This window comes from Camelus ferus, chromosome 10 (genome assembly GCF_009834535.1).
Source record: "Camelus ferus isolate YT-003-E chromosome 10, BCGSAC_Cfer_1.0, whole genome shotgun sequence".
Taxonomy (NCBI): domain Eukaryota; kingdom Metazoa; phylum Chordata; class Mammalia; order Artiodactyla; family Camelidae; genus Camelus; species Camelus ferus.
Window position 1 is genome coordinate 8941155 of NC_045705.1, and position 24138 is coordinate 8965292.

Sequence of the window (24138 nt, forward strand, 5' to 3'; positions counted from 1 at the left end):
TTCCTCTTTGGTCAGGATTATTTTCCTGGTGTGCTGTTAAGGCACTGGCCTGGAAGACTGAGGACCGTGGAGGAGTTATGCAAACACTCTGCCTGCTGTTCTGAGGCATCAACTTGTTTCAGATGAAATCATCTCCTGGCTCAGTGGAGAGGTGGCAAAGGAACTTCAGAGCAATAGATACTGGTTATGCTGCCTTGATAATAGGGATGTCTGTTTGCGAGTTGTCTGGCCGACTGACTACAGCTACTGTTTGTATGAGCTGAGCACACAGAGAGCTCCCTGATAACCAGAAAGCAGGAAGTTGTCGCACTTCGACGAATGCAGTCAGGCTACTCTGCTCCTTCCATCCCCTCTGGGGCAAAAATCTAACTGGACCTGTGTGCGCGCGCGCGCGCGCACTGGGGGCTGGCGGTGCGCGGCGGCGATCTGCGCCATACCAAGGAGTGCCAAGTGCTCCTCTCTCGGCGGTCGGGCTTTGATCTCCACAAATTCTCCGTTGGTGTATTCCCTGTAAACCACCTTCTTGTATTGAGAGCCGATCCAGTTCTCAGTGTGGTTCATAAAGATATCTCCGTGCCTGCAAATCGGAAGCAACAGGAATGAAAATTGTTGCAGGGTAGAACTTTGCTTCTCTGTGATTCAGGGGATGCACCCGCGCAGTGCTTCCCAAAGCTGGCAGCAATCAGGATCTCCCTGGGGAGCTGGCCTTTTGCACCAGGCTCTCTGGGAAAGGGGCCAGGAATCTGCGTTTGAAAGCACCTCAGGGGGCTCACATGTGGGCAGGCTAGCACTAGCCTGTGGCCCACTCTTGGGGACCACTGCTCTGAAGCCCTACTGGGTGATGAATAGGGCCAGCCTTAGTCAGAGACTCCTAAGGGCCCTTGGAAGTTGCACTTCTCTTCTTGGGACTAACTAACCACACGCATGCTTGCACGTTTACACACACACACACACACACACACACACACACACACACACACACACACACACACACACACTCTACCATCCTGCATCCCTCCAGATTTCATATGTATCATTCTGCACCGCCTCATGATTTTCCGCTTTAAAGAGAGTCTGTGGGCTGTGTATTGTGCATATGCCCAACTAAAAATATAGATACAGCTGATTGTTATTCACAGTAGTTATGTGCTAGAAAGTAACCCTAAACACTGAATTAACATATACGAGCCATTGTTCCCAGGGGAAATACGAGGTTAGGTTCCTTCCAGTCTCTGGTTACAACATTTCCATGAACAGATCAATATATAACCTTGTTTTATGTGTGTTTCTGTTCAAAGACATCTAATGTAATATATATTTCTGATTCATAAACACTGAACTCATGGCCAGTAGTACTATAACTTGTGCCTGAATGAAGCTTATCTAACACCTGTGTTTCCTCCGTAAGGCACATCACAGTCTCCCTGTGCTTAGGAACACTGGACGACACTTTAGCACTATGTTGGGGGGTCATTTAAAGCAGCTAAATCACCAACAAAAAGCACAAAACTGAGGTGGGGGGGAGTGGCACTAATAGACCACAAAAAGGACACTTGTTTCAGTCCGAGAGCTGAAACAAGAAGGCAGACAGATGCCTCGTTTGTTTGACCTCAGCAGGTGACACAACTTTTCACCGCTTTATTCAAATCTGCAAATGGCCCAAAGAACTGATTTGGGGAGTTACAGATAAATTTCAGTGAGTAGGCAAATTCACAAATAGGGAATCTGTGCATAATGAGGATCAACTGTATATTTAATTAAGCACCAAGCTAGATCATCACAAAAGATAGAAAAAAACTATCAATTTCATCTCCAAAATATAGCGTCTCTCATGTCCTTCTGTTCCCCACCATCAAACTGCCTACACTCTAACCTAAGCCACCTACATCACTTACCTGCATGAACCAGAATTGTTTATCACTTTCCCTGCTACCGATGCCCCTCGCTTCCCTCTGTTCTTTACACTGCAGACAGAGGGATCCTCAACTACACATCTGAGCAGGCAGGTCCTTGTGGAAGAAGCTTTTTATGGCTTCCCACTCGCAAACACCTCAACTGAGCCCTCATACCTCTTCCCTATCTGCCTCTGCCAACCTCCGCAACCTCGTTTCTTATCCCTGGCCCCCACATGCGGTACGCTCACGCAATTCTGAACATCGACTCTTGCCTTCCACGTGCCCTCCACACCTCCAGGCCTTCCATGTGCTGTTCCCTGTGCACACTTTGTCTTCCCCACAGATCATTAATTCTGTGTGGAAAAGACCTTGTCTGCCCTTCTCAGCCCTTTGCACAAAGCCTAGCACACAGTAGGTATTTAACAAAGGCATGGAGACCTTCTTTCTACCCTACACTTTGTGCTTTCCAAGGGAAGAGAATTTTTCTTCTATTTCTGTTTTCCGGGAGTCCTTGGAATGTGTGTGGTGGTGACAAGCACACGCTCCAGAGCCACCTCTGGTTTTCCAGCTTCCCTCCTCTGCAAAAGGAGGTGATAACAACGTATCTACCTCCCAGGGCTGGCGTGAGGCTCGCATGAGTTAACATCTGTAAAGCTGTGCCTGCGTCAGACACAAACTGAGCCCCAGGGAAGTGCCTGTTGTATCATCAGCGTGCTAGGATGTCACATGATGATGCCAGGCCAAAGCTGATGGAATGGGCCAAGCGTGTTGTGAGGGTCCTATCAGATAGGATTTGTAAAATCCCTAGCAAAATGTCTGGCTCATGGGGGGGTCCTCAAGAGATGGCAATTCTTATCTTGAATTCCAGATTAGTTAAATTACATGCCTATCAGCCCACAAGCTCAGGAATACTAGGAATACAACTTTGTCTATGGCAACCTACTCTCTGGTTTCAGATTCCCTCCCACTGTGCAAACCCTGGCATTGTGCTGATGGTCCCATATGTTACCTTTCTGGGATCCTGAGGTCTCCCCACTGTGCTTGCTCTTAGGAAGCCCTGGGAAAAGACTTCCAGGTGCCAAGGTGAGGCAGAGAGTCTGCGCTGACCAGGACAATGAATGTCTCAGGGAAAACCCATATTGAGGGGTGGCTTGAAAACCAGAGGTGTCCTATGATATGGCCTTCTGTCAAAGGGCAGAGGCATAGCAACTGAGGTGCAGATGGGACATTTGTTCCTGGGCTGTTATCTACAGAGGGCCCACAGACGTGCCACTGGGAGAGCTTGCACTTCATTTCTGTGCTGCATTTTTATCTACAGGTCAGTTGTATTTTTAATAGGTGAATACGTTCTCATTTCATTTTGCTTTTGTTTATTTATGGGCAAAATCCAGTGTGGCAGGGGCAGTGCGCAGACACACCCAGCAACGTGCCTCTTTATGTCACTGGGGAGACAACCCCAGAAGACGACAGCTAAAGCTTCCTGTCAGCCCAGAGGGACGGGGCTGAAAACAGAAACTACACTGTGTTTCAAGAAAATGATGAAGGCTAGATTTCTTACACACTGGTGGGCTAAGATTGGACATGCAAAAAAAATTATTATACAATTATTTCTTCAGTGATGACAGCTTTTTAATGAAATAATCACTTTAGAAAAGGCCAAATTAGTATTCATCTCATTTTCAACTGCAGTGTCAGTCTTTAGCTTGTGTCGGCAGCACTGTAATTGGCAGATTTAGCAGGAGAGGGGTGTCTGATTTAACAAACGGGCTGATGAATCACTGAATGAATTTTAAATCGTCCTGTCCTTGAGGCAAATCTTTTTAAAATGAAGAATCGAGGGGGAGGGGGTGGGAAGGGACAGACTGAGAGTTCAAAATTTGTAGATACTGACAGGCATATGTAGAATAGATAAACAAGATTATACAGGGAAATATACACAAGATCTTGTGGTAGCTTACAGAGAAAAAAATGTGACAATGAATGTATGTATGTTCATGTATAACTGAAAAATTGTGCTCTACACTGGAAATTGACACAACATTGTAAAATGACCATAACTTAATAAAAAATGTTAAAAAAAATAATAAAATGAAGAATCGTTTTGTTTCTTCACTTGTCCATACGGTGGCACTGTTATACTCAATGTTCCATGAACCTGAATCCTCAAAACAGAGGCCAAGTAACAAGAGAGACAACGCAGGTTGAGATCAGGAACAGCCAGGTGCACAGCATGGCGGGCACAGACACAGAGGATTAACATGGTGCTGGGAAGGGAGGGCGAGGGGAGTGCAGTAATAAAGAACAAAGAGGAACAAGGGCGTGAAAGTCAACGTGATGTGGTGGTGAGAACATGGATGTGTCCTTCAAAATGTTCTACGTTCAACTCTAACTGTGCCGGTGACTAGCTGGATGACTTCACTCTGAGCCGTCTCCTCATCTGTGTACGGGGCAGTGACACCCAAGCAGAGGGTGTTAACTGCAGGTCTGCACCTGAGATGCTCCTATTCCTTTCTTCCTTGGCTACACCCCAGTGCGCCCTGGTGGACTTCGGGCAGATAGGGGACCAGGGCTTACAAGCCTGCAGGGGTCTTGAGCTCCGCTGATTCTCTGGTGTTTAGCCCTGGCTGACAGCACATTTACAGGAAAGTTAATCTTGAGGACTTTCTGGGTACCTGGCCTACCAAAGAGACCGGCTTTGCCTGCCCCAACTCAGGGTCTCTGCAAATGCCTCCTACTCGCTCCTTGGGTGTCCCTCACTGGGGGAGCGCTCAGCCAGTGGTTCCTCCTCAGTCCCCCTTCCCCATGGCCCTCAATCTACAGCAGCCCGTACTCTTACCCCATCTCTACCTGCTTCTGCACCATTTTTTTCTTCCTAGGATCACTGTGGGTTGGGCCTCTTTCCCAAAACCCTTTCACTCCAGGAGCACAATCAAAGCCACGTCCATTGGAACCAGCCAGCGGAGGTGGACTGAGCCCGCCAGGGGAGTGCCCTCAAAATGACTTCAGACCCCTTCCCCGGATACAGATGGCCGCTCCCTAAGCTTTTGTGCTTGTGAGCAAAATCTCTGCCTGCCAGAACTGGGCAGACAAAACCAGGGTATTTTTTTTTAGGTTTCCACGTTTGACAAACGTCCATGGAGCATGTGCGACCCCACCCAAGAGACTTGGCGGCTTCGCCTGTGGTACCTTTCCCCTCCTGCGTCCAACGGCTGCTTTTCGAACTCCCAGTTTTTGTTAGGGGCATAATCCCATTCTACCTCTTCAGCGGCGATGTAAAAGGTTCTTATCATCCCGTACGGCTGCTCAGAAGGGTCCTTGTTGCCACAGCTGCTGACCTCGTATATCTGACTCATGCCTCTCTCGAAGTGGTGCAGGGTGGAGCAGAGCACCCTGAAGATACCTGGAAGAGACACGGCTTGGCACTGGGTGCGGTGCTCAACCCATGGTTTGGGTTTCAGTTTGCTAGCAAATCTACATTATTTTATTCAAAATAAATAACCATAACCAGAAAGGTGGGTTCCTAAAACATCAACTGTATATAGGATTTAAGAATCAGACCCTGAGGGGAATAAATCACTTTGAATGTATTTACTTATGGGGAAAAATGCCATCTGAAATTCATTTGTAATGGAAAAATAAAATTGGCAAATTTGCCGCCAAGAATGATTTCTCTGGGTCTTCCCTACCATTCACACCTGTTGGAAGATAGTCACTGCTGGAAATCACCGATCGGCAAGATTATCTTCACCCAGCCCAATTTAAAAGGAACTCATTACCTGTAAGACTAATACTCTAGACAAAGTTCCAATTAGGCTACATTTCTGAAGTCATGTCTTTTGCCCTAAAGGATTTCCTAAGATTTACAGAGCAATGCACAAGTAAGGTGTCATGATTAAAGTCAGAGGTATTTCCTCATTAAGCCCTTGAGCAGAGGTGGTCTTGTTTCCAGTGGTAGGTCTACATTACGCCAGATGAAAAGAAGAAAGAGATACCAGCAGTCACGTCTGACTGAGAACTATGTAATTTTTAAGCTGAATTTTCTAGACCCCTTGGCATCAGGCATACATATCTTAATTGAACTCCCTATAAAATCTATAAAACCAAATTATTGGACGATATTAACTCTCGGAGAAATTACTGGATCAATAAATCTTCCCTTCCTCTAGGAGATTCTGTTCTCAGAGGCGCATGATCAGTGTGGCTCTCATTAACTCTCTACGATGCACAGAGGTAGCTTTTATCATGCTACACACGTCTAAATATTGCCAAGTTACCCCTTCAGGATAAGCCCAAACCGCCGGTTCATGGGGTACCCTAGCACCCCCAGGTACTGATGATGACCTTCATGAGGAAAAGTCTCTGTCAAACCACAGAGAAGACAAATGTGGAAAGACCTTCCTCTGCCTAGGCTGTTCTCCAGGCTGCCCATCACTTCTGTGCTCATCATGTTCTTCAACAGACGAGGAGTTATGTTCTCTAAGAACAAAGGGCGCCTAATGTTTTGATTGTGGTGATGTTTTCACAGATGCATACTTATCTCCAAACTCATCAATTTGCAAGTATCAAATATATAGCTTTTTGTATATCAGTCATACAGCAAAAAGTGGTTTAAAAAAAAAAAGAACAAAGATAAAATGTTTGAGTTACAACAGGTTACTCTCCCTAAGCTTTGGGCATTTCTTTTGGCTTAGTGATATGGGACAGGAATTGGTGAAATGACTAAGCTTTTAAGCAGTCACAGATTTATACTCACCACCGAACATCAACTGGAAAACATTGTCATGAAGCTCTTTAGAAGACTATAGGGCACGCGAGTCATATTCAAAGCAATTTGAATGCCTGGTTCTATGGATTAAAACAATTTGGTGGGTTCCCTCCTTTCCCCTCTTGGGTCTTGGAGAGTGCTTTTGAAAAAGGTCACAGTTCCCAAGGCATCCCTTAGGATGATTCATAATTGGTCAATTACATTGATCAATTGATCAACATAGAAAGGCTGAATACTAGAAGTTTACAAGGATTATGGGGCTCCTCGTCTCAGGCTGTTCTTGGACAAAGGTTTTGAAGCCCAAACCTCAAATTCTTAACCAGTGACACTGAGAAGTATCTCAACTGCAGTTCTACTGGGAAGCAAGGAGGGAAAACCCATGCACAAAGGAGACAGAGCTGGCAAGTGCTCATCTTGGGTAGCATACTGATTTCTTTTTAAGACTAATGAAAAGTTGGGTTGGAGAAACATGTTGAACACCCATACACAGCATTTGCTATCCTTATTTTTCATAAGACAGTTAGCACATCCTTCCATATGTTGCTGTATATCTTATATAAAAATGCCCCGGTCTTACCTAATTAGCTTGGGAATCTCTCAGGCAAGACAGGTACTGGAACTTCAATAGGCTCTCCATGGACTTAAGACCCAACACAGCTTGCCCCATGGGTACCCAAGAGAGGGACAATAGTGAAGTCCCCAAATAACTCATCAAGGGACCACCATCAGTCTCTAGAGAAGGAGGGCGAGTTCACATCCATAACCCAGAAGCAGCCACTGGGCTGTCCATGTCCGTAGATGCTTCGGAGCAGCAACTAAAATGATATTTGCGCTTACAGAGAACAACATAAAAATATCCTCTTTCTTGGGGTGGAATTGTTCATGGATATAAATCAAGAGCACTCTCCCAGGATTTGGAGGCAAGGTCATCTAGAGGACTCCCATTTCTGCCTGGTGAGTGTTATTTTAGATGCTTCTCTGTCCTTTATGCTATGTGTTGGGAATAAAATAGTTAGGATTCTCTGATTACAATCAAGACTGTATATTTTCCTACACACCCTGAAGTGCCAAAATTTAACCCATTTCTTCTGAGGAAGGCCCCTAAGAGTACATGCCTGAAGAGAGGAATTTGGTCAGCCCAGCTGAGCCCGCCAGGTTTACCTGCGCCGTCCGGCTGCATGAATGCCGTCGTGGAGACGTGGGGAAACAGGGCCAGGGAGTCGCGGTGAGTCCCTCGCAGGTGGATGGTGTTCCCTTGAAAATAAACTCCATGCATGTCAGTGTCAGTGCCCATTCCAATCAGATGCCAGGAAACTCTATCCTTTTTGCACATGGTTAGGCCTGGCTGGTTGCCATACATATAGCCATTAATAGCTAAATGGAAGAAAAAAGATAGTCAGGGCCTGCTGCAATTCTGCAGACCTACTGAAAACACATCATCTTAGTGAAAGCTTATCAGTGTGTTTGGGAGCAGTGGTGTTCACATTCAAACCATTTACAGAAAATCCTTATTCTCAGAGAATAAATAGTACTGGGGAAAAGTCACATGGTGAATCAGATTAAGATGGAGACTAAAATGAACAATGAATAATGAAAATTCACTAAAACTGAGTAAGTGTTCTATTTAACAATGTACACACAGGGCCTGAATTCTAAGAATCAATAAAGAATAAAGCAGGCTGTTTTCCAGCGTAATTTTTTTCTAACAAAATTGATTATTGGTGTAATATGATACCCTTCATTTCACATTTTAGTTTTATAGATTATAAAGAACATCATCTTTGTAAAAATATTTACGGGCCTCACCGATTTCCCCAAAGTCTTCTCTAAAAGTCTTGATATGGAAATCATTTTCTTTTAAGGTTCTTATCCTGTCAGCTCCCTTGTTAAGTGTCTCTTCCTCAGTTATTAGTTCATTTTCAAACTTTAATTTAATTAATTAATTTTAAAATTTAATTTAACTAATTAGTTCATTAGTTAATTTTCTCAGATCCTCATTAGCTTTGCATTTGATTCTGGAAGTTACCATCCCTTTCCTGTTCCGTGGATCCTGCATCATTTGGAAGATTTGCAATTGACTGACATTGTATTTGCATGTCTGGTCAGTAGAGAGGGATTTTTTTTGGTGTGGGCAACGGATGCTAAATTATAAGAGGTTAGTCTTCAAGTAAATAATTTTGCCTTATGGTAACTCTGATTTCCCTACCTCAGTAAAAGAACTGAAGGGACTCTGAATAATGATCACTTAGATATGAAAATCCTCTGTATCTCCAGAAATGCAAATTGTTTTCCTCTTTTACATCAACTTCAATCCATTGCTGGTGGCCACCTGGAGCAGTGCCTTGAGAAGAACTGAGAAACCACATTCTCCCTCTGTGAGGGATGAATGCCATGACTGAATGGCTCTGAGGGGTGACTACACATAATTGTGTCTAATTTTTATGTCCCTTAGAGAGAGAGATTCTATTTCTACCCCTCCTCCTTCTAATGCTTCTTCATCATACATATGAATGATCTTCTGTTACAATCCCATTGTCAAATAAAATTACTTTTTAATTTCTTTACCTGCTTGGTAATTTTACTCAAATATCTTATATCATTAGTAGATATTCCAAGAAGCCCTAGGGCTGCTGAGAATATCACATTTTCTGAAACAAAACAAAACAAAACAAAACCTCTGATAATGCTTTTGCAGATAAATTATTTACATCTTGTCCATTGAACATTGAAGACATATCATTGTAAATTGGGGTGCTAATAATTTAGTCTGTGGCTGGCTGATGGAGAATCTGCTGCTGCCTTGGAACTCTAGTTTAAGCCTCTCTTTGTGGAAATTCATTCATTCATTTTTTGAAGATAAACTATACAATGGCTACAACGCAAAGCACTGTGTGCCGTATAAGACATTTTCTCATTGGCATTGTTGCCATCTTTCTTCTTCTCACTCCATTCAAATTAAGACTGGAGACGGAATTTAATGTATAATTAATGTAAAATTTAAACCAAAATACACAGTTTTCCTTAAAAATGACACATTCTGTGTGTTCAAAATATACAAATTTATTTCAAATTGCCAAACCAGGATGGGACTGGATTTGATAAGGCCCATTAGGTTAATGTTTTCTATATACAGGCCTCCCGTATGATAAATTATTTCTTTTGCAACTTAGCTTCTCCATGAAGGGATTGCTAAATTTTCTAATCTCTAGTTTAGTTTACCATTTTTATTGGCTACTAGAAAAGTTGGAAACAAATTTTGGATGCAGTTATAACAAAACTTTTGTAGAAGATGATATTGAAAGTACATTACTCCTTGCTTTCCATAGTCCAAGAGGGGAATCTGCTGGAACAGAGCATCCAGGACCACAGGAGTCTGAGCTGGTGCTGTGGGTCACTTGGAACCTTGGACTTTAAGGACTTCCTTAGGAAGGAGGAAAATTAGGGGCTATTTCATTATTTTCCCATAATGTTTTTTTTAAAAAAAAAAACATTTTTTTTTATTGAGTTATAGTCATTTTACAATGTTGTGTCAAATTCCAGCGTAGAGCACAATTTTTCAGTTACACATGAACATACATATGTTCATTGTCACAGTTTTTTTTGCTGTGAGCTACCACAAGATCTTGTATATATTTCCCTGTGCTATACAGTATAATCTTGTTTATCTATTCTGCATATGCCTGTCAGTATCTACAAATTTTGAAATCCCAGTCTGTCCCTTCCCATCCCCCACCCCCTTGGCAACCACAAGTTTGTATTCTATGTCTGTGAGTCTGTTTTTGTTTTGTATTTATGTTCTTTTTTTTTTTTTTTTTTTTAGATTTGACATATGAGTGATCTCATGGTATTTTTCTCTTTCTGGTTTACTTCACTTAGAATGACATTCTCCAGGGACACCCATGTTGCTGCAAATGGCATTGTGTTGTCATTTTTATGGCTGAATAGTATTCCATTGTATAAATATACCACATCTTCCTTCTCCAGTCATCTGTTGATGGACGTTTAGGCTGTTTCCATGTCTTGGCTCTTGTAAATAGTGCTGCTAGAACACTGGGGTGCAGGTGTCTTTCTGAAGTAGGGTTCCTTCTGGATATATGCCCAGGAGTGGGATTCCTGGGTCATATGGTAAATCTATTCCTAGTCTTTTGAGGGATCTCCATACTGTTTTCCACAGCGGCTGCACCAAACTGCATTCCCACCAGCCGTGTAGGAGGGTTCCCCTTTGTCCACAGCCTCTCCAGCATTTATCATTTGTGGACTTTTGAATGATGGCCATTCTGACTGGTGTGAGGTGATACCTCATTGTAGTTTTGATTTGCATTTCTCTGATAATTAGTGATATTGAGCATTTTTTCATGTGCCTATTGATCATTTGTATTTCTTGCTTGGAGAATTGCTTGTTTAGGTCTTCTGCCCATTTTTGGATTGGGTTTTTTTTTTTATTATTATTAAGTCATATGAGCTGCTTATATATTCTGGAGATCAAGCCTTTGTCAGTTCATTTGCAAAAATTTTTTCCCATTCCGTAGCTTGTCGTTTTTCTTTACTTATAGTTTCCTTTGCTGTGCAGAAGCTTGTAAGTTTAATTAGGTTCCGTTTGTTTATTCTTGCTTTTATTTCTATTGCTTGAGTAGACTGTTCTAGGAGAACATTTTTGAGATGTATGTCAGATAATGTTTTGCCTATATTTTCTTCTAGATTTATTGTATCTTGTCTTATGTTTAAGTCTTTGATCCATTTTGAGTTTATTTTTGTGTATGGTGTAAGGGAGTGTTCTAGCTTCACTGATTTACATGCTGCTGTCCAGTTTTCCCAACACCATTTGCTGAAGAGACTGTCTTTATTCCATTATATATTCTTGCCTCCTTTGTCGAAGATTGGTTGACCATCCCACAATATTTTAAAGGCCCCCCAAAAAAACAACCACACAGATGTTATGCTTGGTCCTAAGACAAGCAGTTCAGCACCTGTTATCTTGATTTAGGCATTGAAAAAAATTTATTGACATATAGTTGATTTATAATATTATATCAGTTTTAGGTGTACAAAATAGTGATTCAGTATTTTTATAGATTATACTTCATTTAAAGTTATTACTAAATAATGGCTATATTTCCTTGTGTTGTACAATATACCCTTGTTGCTTATTTACTTTATACATAGTAGTTTATTTCTCTTAATCTCATACTCCTACCTTTCCCCTTTGATGATCAGAGATGTTGAACATTTTTTTCAGGTACCTGTTAGACACTTGTATATCTTCTTTGGAAAATGTCTGTTCAGGTCTTCTATCCATTTTTAAATCAGATTGTTTCTCTGGTACTGAGTTGCATAAGCTGTTTATATATTTGGGATATTAACTCCTTATCCATCATATCATTTGCAAATATTTTCTCCCATTGACTAGGTAGTCTTTTCATTTTGCTGATGGTTTCCTTTGCTGTACAAAAGGTCCCATTTGTTTATTTTTGCTTTTATTTCTTTTGTCTTAGGAGACAGATATAAAAAAAAACTATTGCTACGATCTATGTCAAAGAATGCTCTGGCTATGTTTTTTTTTCCTAGGAGTTTTATGGTTTCAGGTCTCACATTTAAGTCTTTAGTCCAGTATGAGTTTATTTTTGTATATGGTGTAAGAGAATGTTCTAATTTCATCTTTGTACAAGTAGCTGTCCAGTTTTCCCAGCACCACATATTGAAGAGACTGTCTCTTCTCCATTGTATATTCTTGCCTCTTTTGTTGTAGATTGATTGACCGTAAGTGTGTAGGTTTATTCCTGGGCTCTCTACTCTGTTCCATTGATCTATGTGTCTGTTTTTGTGCCAGCATCGTACTATTTTGATTACTGCAGCTTTGCAGTATAGTCTGAAGTCTGCGAGGGTTATGCCTCCAGTTTTCTCCTTTTTCCCCTCAAGACTGCTTTGGCAATTTGGGGTCTTTTATGATTCCATATGAATTTCAGGATTTTTGTTCCAGTTCCATGAAAAATGTCATGGGCATTTTGATAGGGGTTGCATTAAATTTGTAGATTGCTTTGGGTAGTATGGCCATTTTAACAATACTAATTCTTCCAATCCAAGAGGATGAGATAGCTTTCCATATTTTTGTATCATCTTCATTTTCCTTCATCAATGTTTTACAGTTTTCAGAGGACAGGTCTTTCACCTCCTTGCTTAAGTTTATTCCTAGGTATTTTATTCTTTTTGATGCACTTTTAACAGTATGGTGTTCTTGCTTTCTCTTTCTGATAGTTCCTTATTAGTGTGTAGAAAAACAACACATTTCTGTATAGTAATCTTGTATCCTGCAACTTCGCTGAATTCATTTATTAGTTCTAACAGGTTTGTTTTTTTTTTTTGGTGAGACTTTATATATAGTATCATGTCATCTGCAAATAGTGACAATATTACTTCTTCCTTTCCAACTTGGATGTATTTTATTTCTTTTCCTTGTCTGATTGCTGTGGTTAGGGCTTCCAATACTATGTTACATAGAAATGGCAAGAGTGGGCATCCTTGTCTTGTTCCTAATTTTAGAGGAAAGGCTTTCAGCTTTTCACCATAGAGTATTATACTAACTGTGGGTTTGTTGAAATATGTTCCCACTATACCCAATTTGAGGAGAATTTTTAACCTGAATGGATCTGAATTTTGTCAAATGCTTTTCTGCATTTACTTGAGTTGATCATGTGATTTTTATTCTTCCTTTTGTTAATGTGTTGTATCACATTGATTTGTGAATATTAAACCATCCTTAAATCTCTGGAATAAATACCAGGTGTATAATCCTTTTTATAAATTATTGGATTCTGTTTGCTAGTATTTTGTTGAAGATTTTTGCATCAATATTCATCAAAGATTTTACTTTAGTGTCTTTGTCTGGTTTTCGATTCAGGGTAATGGTGGCCTCATAAGATGAATTTGGGAGCATTTCATCTTTTTCAATTTTTTGGAACAGTTTGAGAAGGATTGGTATTAGCTCTTCTTTACAAGTTTGGTAGAATTCCCCTGTGAAGCTGTCTAGACATGGACTTTAGTCTGCTGGGAGGTTTTTTTTTTAATTACAAATTCAATTTCATTGCTAGTGATTGGTTTGTTCAGATTGTCTATTTCTTCCTGATTCAGCCTTGGGAGGGTGTATGTTAGTAGTAATTTCTCTAATTCTTCTAGGTTGTCCAATTTGTTGGTGTAAAACTGTTGGTAGTATTCTATGATTTTTTTGTATCTCTGCAATATTGGTTGCTATTTCTCCTCTTTCATTTCTTTTCTTTTTTTTTTTTTTTTTTAATTTGGATACTTTCTCTTGTCTTCTGATAAGCCTGGCTTAAGTCCTCAAGTTGCTGGAGCAGAAGCCACGAAGGCTGGGTCTGAGCTTACTCCATTCCCTTTAAACGTGTGCTCTCTCTGCTCCCAGCACCCCTGCCCCAGAGGGGAGCAGCACTGGAGCAAGAAGGGCTGGAGCGGACACTTGGTGTGGGTCTGGGCACAGGCTGTGGTGCTTTGGTCATAGTCAGAGACCTGAACTACTTCTGATGCACTTTCTGGATAAGCACCAGAAACGGCAGTCCCTGCCCTGCTCAGATGCTGCTTCGGGTCTGAGCCTCCTTTGTGTCTCACAGCCAAGCTTCCCACTTCGTCGTAGTCGTCCTCACCCCAGTGTGGAGCTGTGTCATGAAGCAAGCGGGCCTGTAGCAATCGCTAGGCTCAGGCCGGGGTGCGTGCCGGGGAAGTCACGGGAAACTGGCCAGCAGCACATGCAGTTTCAAGCCAGCCTCTCTGCCCTGTTTCCAGTAAGCAAGCGTGTGTGCACTCCTCATGAGCAGAGACCTGGCTTCCACGGCCCTCCTGTTAGTTCCACTGGCCCTCCAACCAGCCTAGAGGACTAGTCTTCCCAGTATCAGACGCCAGGTCTGAGGTGCACAATGTGTGGCTTGAATCATTCAACCCCAGGGAGGGTCTCCGCCTATGTAATCCTCCTCCTCTTCTGAGCTGCCTCCCAGGGGCACAGATCTGGACCTGACTGCTTCTCTTCCTTTCCTTCTTGATTTCGTTGGATCTTCCTTACAGCCTTGGTTGTACAGAAGTCTTTCTGCCAGTCTCAGGTTAGCTTTCAGAGCGAATTGCTCCATATACAGATGTATTTTTGCAATCTTCCTCCTCTGCCATCTTGTTCTCCTACCTCTAAGCATTTCTGTTGACTCCACACTCTGGCAGCCATTTGATTTCGGACTCTTGTGTGTTACTCTCCCACCTTGGGTAACGTGCCCAAGACTAATGAGAATCTGTGTCATCGTACCAATTACAAGGTGGTTTGCTATCGCTAACAGCTGACAGAAGAGAGACAGAGAAAGATAATTAACTAATTCCTCCTACATGACGATCTTGGACAGGAATGGCTAGTGTTTTACAAATGAACACTTTAGACAGTCACGCATACAACTTGGTAAGAGAGACTTTGCTGTATAATGATTACCTCCAACTGTCACTCAGGTTATCAGACTTCATGATGTTATTGCAAACCCAGGGGAGAGCATTTTGTCAGTAACTTTCTACATTTATGATGTACTGTGATCTTTGCTAGTTCAAATTTTGTGTTGCTTCATCTAAGGCTGATAAAGTGCTTCAGAAGTATTAACTAAGTTTCACATCTCTGGGAGTTAGGGAGGTTTCACCATACCTTGTGAGGCTGAAGCCATGAAATATTTCACTCGGGACTGAGAACAATACTCAAGAAACCAAAATTAAGATAGTTAAGGCATTGCAAACATTTTCACTTCAAATGCGACTATGACTTTCCTTTACAGGAGGGAGAGACATTTTTTATACCGTGCATTCGGTTGGACTTCACAAACTCCTTGTCCTCCTTGTCAACACTGAAGGGACGCCAGGTAAACTTCTGAATATTTTCATCAAGATACCTGCTCAGATTCTCATCAAAGACTGTGAAGAGCAGGTAAAATTCCTTGTCTATTCCTTTCTATGGGGAAGACAGAAATGAGTATTAAAGTACAGCTTGGAGGAATTCTTAGCCCTACTTTCAAAGTTAACACAAAGAAAATTATGCTCAATGGTAGCCCTAGATATATTGGGTCATTTTGTAACTCAGGGTTTTGGACATGATTCTGATAAATTCACTCTACATCCCCTAAGATCACCTTTCTCATTATACCTTTCTCCCTCTCTGGGTGACCTCCTCAGAGGAAGTAAGTCCCTGCTCAGAAGCTCTTCTGCTCTGTTGTACTCCTGTCGTCAGGCTCCTCATTACTGTCTTTCTTTCCTTCCCGTGGTCTCCGTGTCCTGGTCCTAGCCTCTCTCCCTGACCTCATTCACCCCCTAGCTTACTCCAGCAACCTTGGCCTTTGGCTCTTCTGTGAACACACCAGCTTCATTCCTGCCCTGGAGCCTTTTCATGTGCTGTTCTCATTGTCTAGAAGGTTCTCCCAGGTCTTGCTCGGCTCACTCTCTACTCCGTTCAGTTCCCTGCACAAACGTCACCTCCTCAGAGCGCGCTTCCCTGGCCACCCCATCACTCACCTTCCATCCGCCTGCAAACTCACTCACTTTACTTTAACTCACTTTAATCTTCCTTACAGCATTTATCTCCACCTGAAATTGTATTTTATTTATAAACTTATTTTTTTGACTGTTGTCCCACTACAGTGTAGGCTTTGTGAGAGTAGGCAAGTTTGGGGTTCCTCTGTATCCCCAGCTCCAAGAACAATGCCCAGAAAGGCAGGCACTCAATACGTGTTCTTGAGTGAAATAATGAATGTGTGTAACTCATGGACTTTGCTAAAGTATGTGAACTTGAGTTGAGATTGAAGAGACTATGGATTACTTCCCACTGTGTATATTCCTAATCCGTCCATCTGAGCATGTCTGACCACACAACTTCCTGCATTGCTGAAATCTGCTTTTCCTTGAAGCTGAACCAGAGAGGTAACTCTATGTTCTGTCCCTCAACCGTCTTCCCATCCCGACATACTCCCTTCCAACCCATCCTTCACCCCTGCCTGCTCCAGAGGCATCCTCAGCAGTGCCGTCTGATCACACCTCTCTCCTTAAACTGGACAATCTCCTCTCTCAGTGACGGGTCCCAGCCTACCTGTTCGGCCTCATCTCTTGGCCCTTCCCTTCTGGCACTTGGACCAAAGCGAGGCCAAGTTCCTTGCAGCAAACTGAACTTGCCATGTCCTGCAGGGCTCTGTCCTTCATGCATAGAGCCCCTCAACTTTGATGGTCTGCCACCCTATTCAACCTCAACGTCCCGTTTAGGTGTCCCACTTCCATGATGTTTTCCTAACTCTTCATCAAAGACATGGGTTCTCTTTGCTTTATGCTCTCATACACCTCATGTACACTTACTGCCTTTATCAAATGGTGTTTTAGAGGGCAATAATTTAAGATTGTGGGCTATGGAAAGAAATAACGTAGGTTTAAAATTTTTCAAAATATAATATAAAAAATTGAGGAGGGGGAAATAAGGTATCAAATATATTTTAAAAGATCCTGGGTTCTAATGCCATTCTGCTTATATGTTGTGAAAACTGGGGCAAATGACTTATCTTTTCTGAGCCCTAATTCCCTCATCTGCAAAATAAGAATGTGAGTAGTCCCCACTTCATGGTTTTTTTCTTTTTTTGAAAGTTAAATTAGATATGGTAGGTAAAGCCCTCAACACAACATCTGGCAGATACTAAGTACTCAGTGTACTTAGGAATGAGGAAAAATTGCTTTTTGTTAACTGACTCTTTATTAGCATCTAATCTGTCGTCATATTTTTTATCTTGCTCACATATAACCCTAAGAAGAACTTGGTGACCTCTGATGACCTACCTGTGTCCCATCAGCACTGAGAACGCCCTTTTTACAGACTAGCAGAGGCCCTACGAGGCCAGAGCTGGTGTCCTTGATTGGCTCGACTGCTGAGAAGTAAAGATAGGTCAGACACGGGGGATCATCAGCCGTTGGGCTCACGCCTTCAGGCACCATCCATCTATATGTGAAGGTTTCACCTGGCTTAACATGTGCCCCTGGCTTCAGAAATCCTGAGGAGATAAATGATACAGTTACTGAAAGCAGCAGCCGAGAGCACTAAACTTGTCAGCCTGGGTCTTCCAGCCCTGGGTGCGCCTGTCTCCGGTGATGCTTTTGGTAGGACAGCTGTTTTCACTGTATCCTACCAGCTGAGCTCACTGCCACAATCTGCTGTTTTATGAGATAGAAGCTTATATCAAAGGATTATCTTCTTCACATTTGATATCTTCACAGATACTACTTCTCACTCAAATACTGGGTTTAGCAAATATTAAAAGAGTGACAATTACCCATTTTATATATAAATCTATAAATGTAAATCCATAAAAATATCATTGAGTGCCTCCTGTGTGGAATATATTATACTTGACCCTGCAGAGGATGCCCCAAAAAGTTAAGCAAGAGCCCTGTCTCTAAAAGAGTTTGAAATCTAGACGACGGAACTAGGAAATAACCCAAAAAACTACAAGTTAGGGGAGGAAAGTGAAGACCCAAGGTAACAAAGCTGATAAATGACAGACCTAGGATTCAAACTCAGGGCTGTCTGATTCCAAAGACTTTGCATTGTACTTGCCAAACAGACACACCGAATCTCTCCAACCAGACTAAGCCAGAGCCTTTCTGCATCTTGTCCAGAGCTTTGCAAAAAGGTGCCCAGTAAGTTTTCTGAGTTAAATGATAGGAAGTGTAGACATTTGAGCTGTCACTGGTATTCCTTCTGTATACGCACACACAAGTCATTGTGAGCATGTGACCAAGGAAGAAAGTGCAGGTACAGGAGATGTTCCTGCAGCAGGAAAAGGAGAAGGTGGGTCTATGGAGAAGGAATTCTTCCTCCATTCCTTCTCTGTTCCCTCCCCATCACCACAAAGCCTACTCTGGACCGGGACTAGCCTCATACTTGGGCATGAAGAAGTATCCCAGGCAGGCATGATGTCTGTTGCGGTGTTGGGAAAGCTTCCAATGCAACCAAGAGATTCCTAAGCAGTATCATGAATGCAAGGATGGTTCCTGCGGCCACCAGGCAGAAGCTGTCTTTCTCACATGTAGAGGGCCTGTGCTACCCACTCTGTGATTGGGAGAGGCCATATATGATGCTGAGCACATAATATTGGTTTTAAATAAATATCTGTCAATAGATACAAAGCAAAGACCACGTGTAAGATTTTGATTTCAGTAAAACATTGGAAATCAGATCTCCCCCTCAGCTTTCACCCAGAATCCCATGCAACCAACAGCAGAAAGAAGTGGGGGTGACTATGAAAGTAGCTCACTTTGACATTATTGTATTACTAAGGGGAAAAAGGGAAGGCATTAACATTTCTTAAGTACCTACTGCGGGCCAGACCCTGTCCTGAATTCTCTCCTTCCCTTCCCAACGTGAGTGTCATTATTCGCATTTGATATGTGAGGAGAATAAGGTTGAAAAAGTTGAAACAACTGCCCGAGCTCACCGGGCTGGGAAGTGAAGGGGCCTGGGTTTGAATCAGTCTGTCCAGGTCTAAGTCCTTGGCTCACTCATCCTGTTTCCTCCCAAGGCCCAGGCTGAGACTTACCATCGACATTGGGGGCCGCATCAGAGGCCTTGTCATAGACCACACCATGAGGCAAAATACTGTAGACCTTGTCAGCTTTGTTGGCAAAGGTCACTAACAGGGTATCACCAACCTCCGCCTTGATGACAGGGCCTGTAAAATATTGACAGAAGGAAGGAGAAGAGGATGAAAAGACAGAGAGACGCAAACAGGAGCAGGAGAAGTCATTCCATGGTAGGTGCACGTGCCCTCCTAAAACATCTCCCCCATTCAAAACATGACCAATGGTTTTACTGTACCAAGAATTCCAAGGTGGGCTTCTGCCTCCGAGAGTCTCTTTCTTCGAGTAAAAGTCTCATCAATGTACTCTACATATTTAGCCTTCCAATATTTTCCTCCTATTCTGTTGTCCCCTTGTGTGAAGTAGAGCTCAGATTCACTGTGGAAAGAAAGGGAAGCTGGCTGAGAATTCGTCTCTGCATGTCCACCAAGTGCCTTAATCATGGAGCTCCACTGTAATTATCTTTAGCCCATTCATCCACCCATCTCTCCAGAAAAGACAGCACAGTCTTCAACAAAGTTCCCAGGAATAGCCAACCAGCCTTAAAAGTCTTCAGAAGCTGTTTGATGCTCAAGTTCATTTCTCTCTTAGCCATTGGACTTTCTTCCCCAGAGGTCCAGCAACCGAAGAAGGCACAGGCAAACTCCTTACTTACCAATATTGGAGTCCCAGAATGGTGTCCTACAAAGTAACAAAGAGCTAACTGGTTTCTCTGCAGAATGAGCATCCCTCTCTCTCTTGCTGGTGTCAGTATGAATAGTCTCTGCATATAGTAAGCTCTTTGATGTCTGGCATGATTAAGGAATGGCGTGTCTAGTTAATCAAATAGTTTAAATAATGGAGAGTTATCATATAAACTACATACATGAAATACCAACTTTCAACGTTGTAAAATACAACAATACAACGTCTGACTAGTGCTATCTCCGTCCTACTTTATTTCTGTCAGTGGTACCATCACTCTTGCAGTCACGCAGGCTTTGTCGTCTTTTCCTATGTCATCCCCTTCTCTTGTCCATCCTTTGTAACCTGTTATTTTGCACCCTTCCTTTTCTTCACCTTTCCCCCCCCACCTTTTCCTTTCCTTCCTCCCCACAGCCACAACCCCACTACATGCATGCCCTCTTCATCTTGTGTTTGGACCATTATATGAACCTCCTAACCATGCACTTGGCATCCTCTATCTCACGTTGGCTCACTTGGGTTTCTTTTTTTTTTTTCTCAACATACATACTAATACAACATTAGTCTTCAAAAGAGTCATTTTCATTGTCATTTACCTACTCTAAAATCTTCAGTTGCTTCCAATTTCCAATCAAATAAAGTTCAGACACATTAGAGATCTCAGCAATTGATATCTAGTTTACCCCAATTCTGTCCCTACTGCTCTATGCAAATACTGGCTCCCTATGCCATTCCCCCACAACAGTCGTTCACTCTCTGATCTAATCACGCTCGGCTTTATGGTAGATGCTTTGCATTAAGCCCTCTCTTTACTATTCACTTTTATAAATTCCATCATTCATCAAAACCCTGCTTAAGTTCATTTCCTCCACAAAGTGTTTTTGCCTATTTTAGCTCTCTCTGAATGCCCAGCGAACTTCCTGTCTGGACAACTCATCTTCATCTTATCTGTAACTTGTGAAGTCAGTTCTCTTCTCCTGTGAACTCAGCTCGTTTCTCCACCTGAGGTCAAGAACATTGTCTTGGACGTCCCTGCATCCCTCACATCATTTAATCCACTGTGCTTTCATATATTACATTAAATATTGACTGACTATAGCTTAATATTTCATACTTTATAAGGTGCTTCAGAATTCTGGAAGGCTTCTAAGACATAATTTTCAATGTTAATTCTCATTACTCTGTTTATGGAAAAATACTGGTCAACAGAGCATGTTGATATCAAAGAGTTTTGCGTACATGGTCCACACAAATTCTTTAGGCAAGGCTCAAGTGCATCAGCTTGGTGGAAGAATGAATGAAGGAAGGAAATTTACCATGAAGGAAACAAAGGGTAGCTTATTGATCACAAGGAGATTTTTCTAAACATTCCCTCAGACATTAAGAGGGGTAAAGGATAATAGCAACACTTGTTGGTATCACTCTGTACCTTTTGTAATGCTTTCACAGACACCACTGCATGGTTCCACAATAGGAAGTTACAGGAGTCTGCATCCACCTAATGACTTGTTAGATTCCATTTGAAAAATACGATATGCAATGGGAGCCCAGAGAATATTATTCAGGTGTCACAGAAGGCTTTACTTAAGAAGTGACATTAGAGTTAGATTTTGAGGGGAAAAAATGGCATTGTACTAGACAGGGAGGAAAAGGAATTCTGAGTAGAGGGGGCTTAACATAAACCAGGCTATCCTTGAACCAAAAAGGGTAAACTTCCTTGGCCAGTTTATCTCCATTGAAAGAGAGTCCTGTCTTATTCCCTTTTCAAAACTGTCTGCTTCGTATGTGCAAAGGCCTTATTCTGTTCTCTGTCAGCTTAGTATTTCTCACATAGTGTGGTAGCTTGCACACAGTAGATGCTCATGAGATGTTTGATGAATGAATGAATGAATGAATGAATGAATGAATCTAGTGCTTTGATTTGGCCAGCGAATCACAAAGCAATAAATAGCCTGCCAGTTCTCAGTAGTATATACATTCTGGGGCTCAGAGAGCCTTCAGTGATGTCATTATGCCATCTATACGGGGTGTGCTTACAAGAGTAGTGCCTGGAATACAAATGCAATCACAGCAAAAAGCCTAACAGACACCTTTCTTATAAGAGGCTTAGAAATACCAGCAAAGAGAGCTTACCTGCCAGAGGCATTGAGGGGAAGGCCACTGAATTTGTTATAGCCTTGAGGACCGTAATCCCAAAGAATTTTTTCAGCTGCTATAAAGTAGCGTCTCCGTTGACCCTTCATCTTGGGGTGAAAAACATCACTTTTGCAGTTACCAACATTGTACTGCCCCAGCATACCAGCTACAGAACAGAGGAAAACCATCAGCCAGGGTATAGATGCTCGCAAGAGAAATCACACAGGAAAAGACGGATAGATTGGACTTGGATGAACATTTAAAAGTTTTGTATGGGAAACAAAAACACTAAACAAAGTTAAAAGTAAAAAAATATATTGTGGGAAGGGGATATTTTAACATATATGACAAAAGGTGAATATGTAAATACTTGTGACAAACAAGAAAGAAAAAAGTAAATACCCCAATAGAAAATGTGCAAGGGACATTTGTAGGTTATTCACAAAAGAAATACTATTGGCCCATAAACATGAAAAAAAAATCAACCTTAATAGTAATCAAGTGACACTGTTGTTCATTTATCAGATTGGTAAAGTTAGAAAGATTAATAATTCTTAGTGCTGGCAGATGAATGGGGAACAGAGAATGCTCACACACTAGGAGTGAAGAGTAACAATTTCTAAAGGAAGATTTGGCAATACATGTCCATAGCTTAAAAAAAAAAATGAAACTTTTCAATCCAGGAATTCTAAATCTAGGAGTTTTCCCAAGGAAACATCAGAGAAAAGTACAAACATTTCTATAAATTGATGTTTACTGGTATTGTTTGTAATAGCAAAAATGGGGAAAATGTAAGTGTTACACAATAGAATATGGGTTAAATAAATTGTAATCTCCTTATAAAGGACAGTGAAAGGATTAACAATGATGTAGGAGGTCTCTATTCACATGTGAATATATTTCTGATATATTAATAAATGGAAAAAGTAAGCTATGGGGCAGCATTAATAGATAGATTTCATTTTATATACAACATACACATTCATATATAAAGGTCTAGAAAACAGTGAAGGAACATATTCATCAAAATGTAACACTGTTATCTCTAGCTGTGATTACTGATTTTAAAATCGAATTATATGTATTTTCTAATTTTTCTACAATAACTTTTATCTGAGGACATGGACAATTTAGGAAATAATGTATTTCAGTAATATTATCTCAGCTTATGCCCATAACTACCGGACAAACTTAGCAATCTTACTGAATTCAAATGGCTGCTTATGCCTTGATTTGAAAACTAGTTTCTTCTCAGATTTAACCACGTGAGAACCTCTAAGAATACGGATCTTGTGTGGAGAACACTTAAGATTTACCCTTTTAGGTAAATCAAGTATATAATACAGTATTGTTGCCTGCAGCTACCATGCTGTATTAGATCTGCAGAATTTATTCGTTTTGCATAACTGAAACTTTGCATTCTTTGATTTCCAGTGTTCTACCACACACAAAAAAAGTTGTAAACATATGAGGTAATAGATACACTAATTAGCGTGAATGTGTAATCAGTTCACAATTTACACAGATATCAAAACATCAGGTTGTACACCTTAACTATATGCAATTCCCATTTGTCAATTATACCCCAACAAAGCTGGGAGGGGAGGGTAACTTTGTCTTGTTCATCTCTGTTTTCTTAGGAGAGTGTCTGATTCATATTAATTGGGCAACTCAACATTTCCTGAACAGAATTTAACCAGAATAACTTAGCAGACAAATGAGAAGATTAGCTGCTTAAGGTTGATGGGAACAAGAATGTGTTATGGAAACAGCGCTGCAGAGCTGCATCCCGGTCCCTGCAGTGACTATGTGGGGTTAGTCAGTATCCAAATTTAATCACCCATTATTTCATCTGTGTCTATCGCAATGACACATTTTCTCTTTCTATTCCTGTTTTTACTGTGTGAGGCCAGGCTTTTGCTATGTCATAACTCTAATGTTACCAATACTTCCTTAATTGGCAGCCAGTGGCCAGAATCTCTCTGTTGAGTCCCTTCTGCACACAGGCATGATATTTATCTTTCT

General features: G+C 41.6%; 1 protein-coding gene across 3 annotated transcripts in view; it reads right to left on the reverse strand.

Annotated features, from left to right (window-relative positions):
• Nucleotides 1-24138, reverse strand: part of HEPHL1 (hephaestin like 1) — a 70794-nt gene that overhangs the window by 17197 nt on the left and 29459 nt on the right. For all 3 annotated transcript variants that reach the window (XR_004323083.1, XM_006194228.3, XM_006194227.3), the window contains exons 6-13: nt 22111-22279; nt 19532-19671; nt 19254-19385; nt 17497-17708; nt 15487-15637; nt 7822-8034; nt 5082-5295; nt 438-577 (exon numbers count right to left, since the gene is read on the reverse strand). Coding sequence is in view for 2 of the 3 variants with exons in the window: in XM_006194228.3 (XP_006194290.2) it covers nt 438-577; nt 5082-5295; nt 7822-8034; nt 15487-15637; nt 17497-17708; nt 19254-19385; nt 19532-19671; nt 22111-22279 (1371 nt within the window). In the remaining variant the exon portion in view is untranslated. The remainder of the gene's footprint in view (nt 1-437; nt 578-5081; nt 5296-7821; nt 8035-15486; nt 15638-17496; nt 17709-19253; nt 19386-19531; nt 19672-22110; nt 22280-24138) is intronic.